Source organism: Trachymyrmex septentrionalis, unplaced genomic scaffold (assembly GCF_001594115.1).
Source record: "Trachymyrmex septentrionalis isolate Tsep2-gDNA-1 unplaced genomic scaffold, Tsep1.0 scaffold62, whole genome shotgun sequence".
Classification (NCBI taxonomy): domain Eukaryota; kingdom Metazoa; phylum Arthropoda; class Insecta; order Hymenoptera; family Formicidae; genus Trachymyrmex; species Trachymyrmex septentrionalis.
In genome coordinates this window covers 2,881,935-2,888,167 of record NW_017305800.1, presented here as the reverse complement: position 1 = coordinate 2,888,167, position 6,233 = coordinate 2,881,935, and the positions used below count along the sequence as shown (strand labels likewise).

Genomic DNA, 6,233 nt, shown 5'->3' with positions numbered 1-6,233 from the left:
TCATATATATATATATATACATATATATATATATATATATATATATATATATATATAAAATATATTAATATATACAGGATAAATCAGAGTCGTTGAACCAACATTTTATCTATGAGAAAATTATCGACTTCATACTTATTGGATTATAACGTATGTACAGTCGATAATTTTCTCATAGAATAAAAAGCTAGTTCAACGACTCTGGTTCACTCTGTATAAGTTATGCACTAATCAGAGGAAGCCATAGCATTTTAAGCTGATCTTGAAATAAGAACAGACTATGAATACCGACCTTAGGGAACAAAACTTCACCAACATTCAGTACAAATTATCGATCAAATAAACATTCTTCTTAGGATATATTTAACATTAAAATAAAAATATTAGTACCCATCTTGCATTTCGTGCAACTCGCACTTTAATACATCCTTTTCTTCGTTGTTAATACTGAAATAGAAGTATATCAGACAAATCAAATAGTTAAATTAGAGAATGTTATATTTAATGTATAAAACACATTATTATAATTAAAATTTTACCTTTTCTGTCTTGTATAATTTCTTTTCTTCTATTTTTAAGTTCAGTAGGCAAGTTATCGATCATACTTTCAATAAAATTATCTAAAACCAATGATCTAATCATCGATATCACTGGCTTCCTACAGACAGGGCAATTTTTCTGTTTCTTATTCCATGAATTTATGCAGTGGTGACAAAATGTATGTGCACAATTCAATGTTGTTGCTTTAATAAATAATTCTGAGCATATGGCACATGTCAATTGTTCATCCATAATGTTGCTGACTTTTCCAAGAATATTTTCATTAATATTAGTCTCTAAGATATTTTGATTTATTTCAGTTAGATCTATCGTGTCTATTATTTCATACTGTGGAACCTCGAATTGATCTCCATTCAAGTTTAAGAATATACACTCCGATGTACTTGCAATTTCACCTGATGTATTTACTAAAAAAAAATTATCAATGATTTAGTAATGTATAATAAACAATTGTTTCAAAATTTTAATAAAGAACACACTATTAAAAATAACATTATATAAATGTAGAACAATCAGTGTATATTTGTATATAAATTTATTACAACTTACTATTCAATATTGCTTGCGAATTTTCTGCTTTGGCTTCTTGTTCTTTTAAGGCTTTTTCCGTTTCTTTTAATTTTTCTTCTAACATGGTCTTCTCATTCACATGGTTCTTCAATTTTTCTTCTAACATGGTCTTCTCATTCATTAACTGAGCCTGAATGTTTTTCTCTTCCTTTACCTTGCTCTCCATCATGTTTTTCCATTCTACTTGCTGCTCTTCTCTCCATTTTTCCATTTGATCTTTCATTTTTATTTCCAGCATCTCTTTTTCTTGCTTACTCATGTCTAATGCTTCTTGCCATTTCTGTTTCTCCTCGTTTAACCTTGCTTCAAACTGCAGCCTTTCATTCTCCAACTTTTGCAATAACTGAGAATACATATTGTTCAGATGTCCTTCTTGAGAATTACATGTCTTTATTTTTTCTTCTAATATGATAACTTGTTTTAATAAATTCTCATTATCATCTTTAGCCATAGCTTGTTGAGACAACAGATTTTCAAGTTGCTGTTTTAACTTGACTTGCTCTTTTTGATTTATTTCAAGCTTATTTTTTAGTTGTTTTCTTTGACATTCTTGATTTTTGGCAAACGTTCTTTGCTTGACAAGTACAGTGTCGAGTATCTTTTCATCTATACGTGCTTTCTTGACACAATGCTCTTTCTCGGTAAGGGTAAATACATATCTAAACGTTTCATTAGGACTAAATTGTATAGTATCACCAGGACGAACGTTTTGTACTTCACCAGGGCCAATAGTATTACCATTGACAAATGTTCCACTAGAACTTAAATCCTTAAGCGTCCATTCATTCTGGCCTATACATCTAAAAATGCAGTGTCTTCTAGATATCATGACATCCAATATTATTTCATCATTATCTCTGGCACGTCCAATCTTAAACTGTACAAAAGGAAAAAAAATTATATTCTACACATTCCAAAAATTTGGAAACGAGTCTTCAAGTAACATTGTAAAAATATCTTTAATATGCATTCAATACAAATTTTTCTAACATTATGTTAACGCATTTCTTACCTCATTTTTGTCGATATTTATGCGTTCGTTCGTGACAGTTTTTATTAAAACAGGTTCGAGAATTTTTGGCTCCTCATCAGATAAGGTTCTCTTTGAATGCTCCATTATTTAACAATTTTACAAATACCTTAAGTATGTCTTAAACATCGTAATCCATGCGAAAAACAACATAATAAAGTTCGTGTTGAATTCACTTTTTCTCGTAATAGGTGGGATGTCGATTCAAATGACGCTATCAAATAGTTTCGTAGTTTTTCAGGATATGATCTTAATAATTCTTGCTGTCATCGAATTTAATTCAAGAAAAACGATTCTTCGTAGTAAACAGCAACAATTTATCTAAACACAGCAAGAGAACTGCGTGTTGCCAGCCATTATATATATCGATGTGTATAAACTTATGAAGATGTGACTCGCGTCGACAGGCGAGTCCTCTGACGAAAAGAAGTAAAATACGTGAAAAATTTAACACATTGTTCGCACGTTGGTATTACAACTTCTATAAACTGCCAACTAATTATGATAAAAAGAGATGAATCTGATTCCGAGCTGTCCTTGTTTTAGTTCACGTATGTGTATTTATGTCCTATCTGTGAGTATTGCATAAATTTATGTGAAAATATAAATAAAGGATTTTTTATTATCCGTGATTTTTACATGCGAGAGAATGAGTGAACATATATGACACTGTCTTTAAACATGAAGGCAAAGTCGACAATTTTTAGAAGACTGTGATTAGTCCGCGTTGAATAGGAAAGAGGTAAATAGTAAAACACAATTTTAAAAAGATATAAAATAGCTTGTGAGTGTTTTATTAAATTATACGCTTAAAAATATATTTACATCTTATCCATTTATCCTTATCTAATTATTTTCCTCTATTTTGATAATTCCATGTTTTTCATATATATGTATATATGTTTATATGTATATATATCAAATAGTTATTTGATAAAACGCTAATATGATATGTATTATATAATACCGTACAGTACAAAATTAATCTAGGTAATTCTTTAGAAGAGAGAGAGAGAGCTACCTCACCTCCGATTTTGATGAAATATTAGGCTCATTCGACGCGTTTTTGCGTAAAATAAAATTAATTTAAGTTATCATTATCAATTGTATGAACTATAATAGGATAGTTACGTTTTTTCGTTTTTTCATGTTTTTTCAAAGGTTTATTCTCAGAGTTTTTAGTATCACTAGTAAAACCTACAAATCTTCTACATTCTTTCTGTTCATTTGCAAAATTTACTGCTGGCTTTTCTATCACCTCTGTTGAATTTCCTTGCTTTGCAAGTTCAGATTCGAGAATACTCTTTGGCATGAGCTCATGAGGTGGAAGTGAATCACTACAGGTCTTTTCAAAATTCGCGTTATCAGGAAATGTGCAATTCTTTATAGATTCAAGAAGTATTTTATTATCACATTTATCTTGCATTTCTAGTTGGTCTTTTATGACCTTGTTTTGAGTCTAGAATATATAAAAGAGATTTTATATAAAAAAATCTTAAACAACAAGATACAATTTCTTTTTTTTGTAGAAACTTACTTCCAAAAATTTTGCTTTAGATTGCCAGTAACGAAGCTGTCTTGAGATGTTGTTGTTCACTTCGTCTTGCACCAGCATCTGCATAGTTTGCTTCTCAATTTTTTCATTCAGTTCCTTAAGCTCTTTTTTTTTAGCGGCTAACAATGATTGAGCGTAACTGAAAATTAAATTTGTCTTTCTATTATATAAACGATATATTAATTCAGATTAGTTGAAACAGAAACGTGTTCTTAACTTACTTAAAGTCATCGTTTGCAGATTGTGTTTCCTCTATTTCATCATTTTTTCTCATTTCAGCCTTCAACTTATTTTCAAGATCAAAGATTCTACTCTTATACTTAACTAAAAGATCTGCATTCTCTTGCAATGTATCAATTATATCAGTTTCCCATTTCCTGGAAATGGCGATTTTCTCTGCCCTCAGCAGCTTGATTTCACATGTTTTCGAATCTAGTGCTTGCTTTGCTTCATTATATTTAGTGGAAAGCGTTTTCATTTTATCCAACAACATTTGCCGACGATCTTCAACTTCGGCAAATAAAGAATTTCCTAAAACAGTATGAATGTTAAAAAATCTATATACAATTGAATATATACAAATTACCTTTGCATATATCACTAGCAGGAATTATATTTGATGACTCCAATTCTTCAAGTTTCGCAGCTAATTCTCTAGCAGATTCCCGTGCGTTTTCCAATTCTTTATTTTTTTCCACTAGATCCTTTGTTATTTTCTATTAAAATGTTTCCAATTAGCCTGATGTATTACAATTAATAAATATAAATCATAATTTATTATTTTACGTGTAAATCAAGTCGAAGCTCTTCACATTGAACCTCTTTATGTGCAAGTTCATCCACCAATGTCTTTTCATTTTTTTCTTTTTGAAGAAACCTCTCTTTTTCATTTTGGAGCAGCATATGTGTTTCCCTAAGTTCTTCTTTATACGCTGTTAAATTATCTGCCATTGCATTAAATGGTTGATTATTTATAATATCTTTATATTTCTTCAACTCTTTCTGTAATTCTTTAATTTCTAATTTATTTTTTATTTGGTTTGTTTCTAGATTTGCAATATGATTTTCATATTCTTTTTGTTCAGCTTTATACCTATAAATAAATAAAATATATGAAGCATTTCTTTATAAATGTACAATATATAATAAACAATAAGTTTCATTATTAGGGCTAACATAACTAACACATAAAAAAATTTTGATTGAAAAATAAATATGTATCAACCGTTTAAACGTTTAAAATCTATCTTTTTAATTAATCATCAGGAAGTTGCAGTACATCTGAGAGGTATGTATAAAATATTTATATGTTTATAAATATTTTCAAGTAGTGATAACCATTTACTTATGTTCTTATATGTGCTGTTACACGAGTCATTAAGATTCTAGCATATTGTGTGTGATTGGACAAACAGTTGGTCAATCATATTACAATATCAAGCAGAAAAATATAAATTTTGATGAATTATTATAAAACATAACATTTTGCATTCATATTGTTTTTTTTTTGTTGCAAAAGATAGCTGTCAGTACTGTCAGATTTAAGATATTTGTATTTCTCAGATACACTGTGATTTGCAGTGTTTAAATTAAGGATCACAATTTGCCAAGGGTTAATACATCAAAACGCAATGAACAAAGACTTGACGTAAAAATATGTTTCAACTATGGATAGTAAAAGCTCCAGAAGCAACTATTTGTATTCACTTTGTCTATATAATTAAAAAAAAAAAAAATGTACGATCCTTACTTTTCTTTTTTCTCAGAAGATAACACGGTTGCTTGCCGTACGTATTCTTTGAAATTATTTTCCAAAGTCTCTCCAGAATCCTGAAGATCTCTTACAATCGCGTCGGAAGTTTCCAATTTGAGTCGCAAAACATACAACTCCTGTCGATAATCCTCATTCTCTTGCTTCATCTTTTTATAATCATCCTGACTGATCATGCTCTTTTCTAGATGTTCCTCGATCTTCGTGTTATTCACACTCTCACCATACAATTCTGACATCTCGAACCTTTTCCCAAATTTCTTTTTCTTCTTTAATGATACTTGGTTTCTTCTGGAGCAAAGTATAACGTGGAACAACAGTGTGACTATTTAAATTTTGGTAAGGTTAGTTCAAATATTTTGAATTTCGGTTAGATCCGTTAGATCACAGATATGTAAAAAGATAGATTCGGCATTGCATGTTACACAACGATCAAAAGAGAGAAAGATGATTAGTAGAAAGGAGAAAAAGTTTAATTGGAAAAGAAAGATGAACAAATGATTGGTTGTGCCATTTTGGCTAAAAACATGCGATTGATTGTTACATCGATAATACGCTGTTATTGGACAATATTAAAATAAGTGTGTTGCTGGCTTTATTCTGCAAAGGTTACACCACCGAGATATTAAAGACGGTTGGTCCTGGGCAAATTTTCGTGAATATCAATAGAGCCTCGAGAATTCGGGGATAATAGAAGAACGATGACATTATCGATAATTGATATAAGTTTATGATTATATACTAAC

General features: G+C 29.8%; 2 protein-coding genes across 3 annotated transcripts in view; both read right to left on the bottom strand.

The window, feature by feature from the left end:
- LOC108752744 (E3 ubiquitin-protein ligase RNF8-like) overlaps window positions 1-2,565 on the bottom strand; it is a 3,716-nt gene extending 1,151 nt beyond the window's left edge. Inside the window, exons 1-4 of one of the 2 annotated variants that reach the window (XM_018493792.1) lie at window positions 2,144-2,565; window positions 1,111-2,008; window positions 540-968; window positions 391-447 (exon numbers count right to left, since the gene is read on the bottom strand). In XM_018493792.1, coding sequence (XP_018349294.1) covers window positions 419-447; window positions 540-968; window positions 1,111-2,008; window positions 2,144-2,248 — 1,461 coding nt within the window. In that variant the 5' untranslated portion in view covers window positions 2,249-2,565 and the 3' untranslated portion in view covers window positions 391-418. Of the gene's footprint in view, window positions 1-390; window positions 448-501; window positions 969-1,110; window positions 2,009-2,143 lie in introns of those variants that run through there. The other variant, XM_018493791.1, reaches the window with a different exon arrangement.
- A 650-nt stretch (window positions 2,566-3,215) lies between these two features.
- On the bottom strand, window positions 3,216-5,864 carry LOC108752838 (protein Spindly-like). Its single transcript, XM_018493970.1, has 6 exons — window positions 5,467-5,864; window positions 4,503-4,809; window positions 4,303-4,432; window positions 3,938-4,247; window positions 3,699-3,855; window positions 3,216-3,620 (listed from the first exon to the last, which is right to left on the bottom strand). Exons 1-6 carry the CDS (start codon window positions 5,724-5,726, stop codon window positions 3,243-3,245), a joined length of 1,542 nt encoding a protein of 513 aa, XP_018349472.1. The 5' UTR covers window positions 5,727-5,864; the 3' UTR covers window positions 3,216-3,242.
- Between the last annotated feature and the right edge of the window lie 369 nt (window positions 5,865-6,233).

Excerpts from the sequence above, each read along its gene's own strand:
- LOC108752838 (XM_018493970.1), bottom strand. The coding sequence starts at position 5,726 with ATGTCAGAATTGTATGGTGAGAGTGTGAATAACACGAAGATCGAGGAA. Across the intron at positions 4,248-4,302 it reads TGCTAGTGATATATGCAAAG|GAAATTCTTTATTTGCCGAA; the intron begins GTAATTTGTATA and ends ATACTGTTTTAG. Across the intron at positions 3,621-3,698 it reads CTAAAGCAAAATTTTTGGAA|ACTCAAAACAAGGTCATAAA; the intron begins GTAAGTTTCTAC and ends TATATATTCTAG.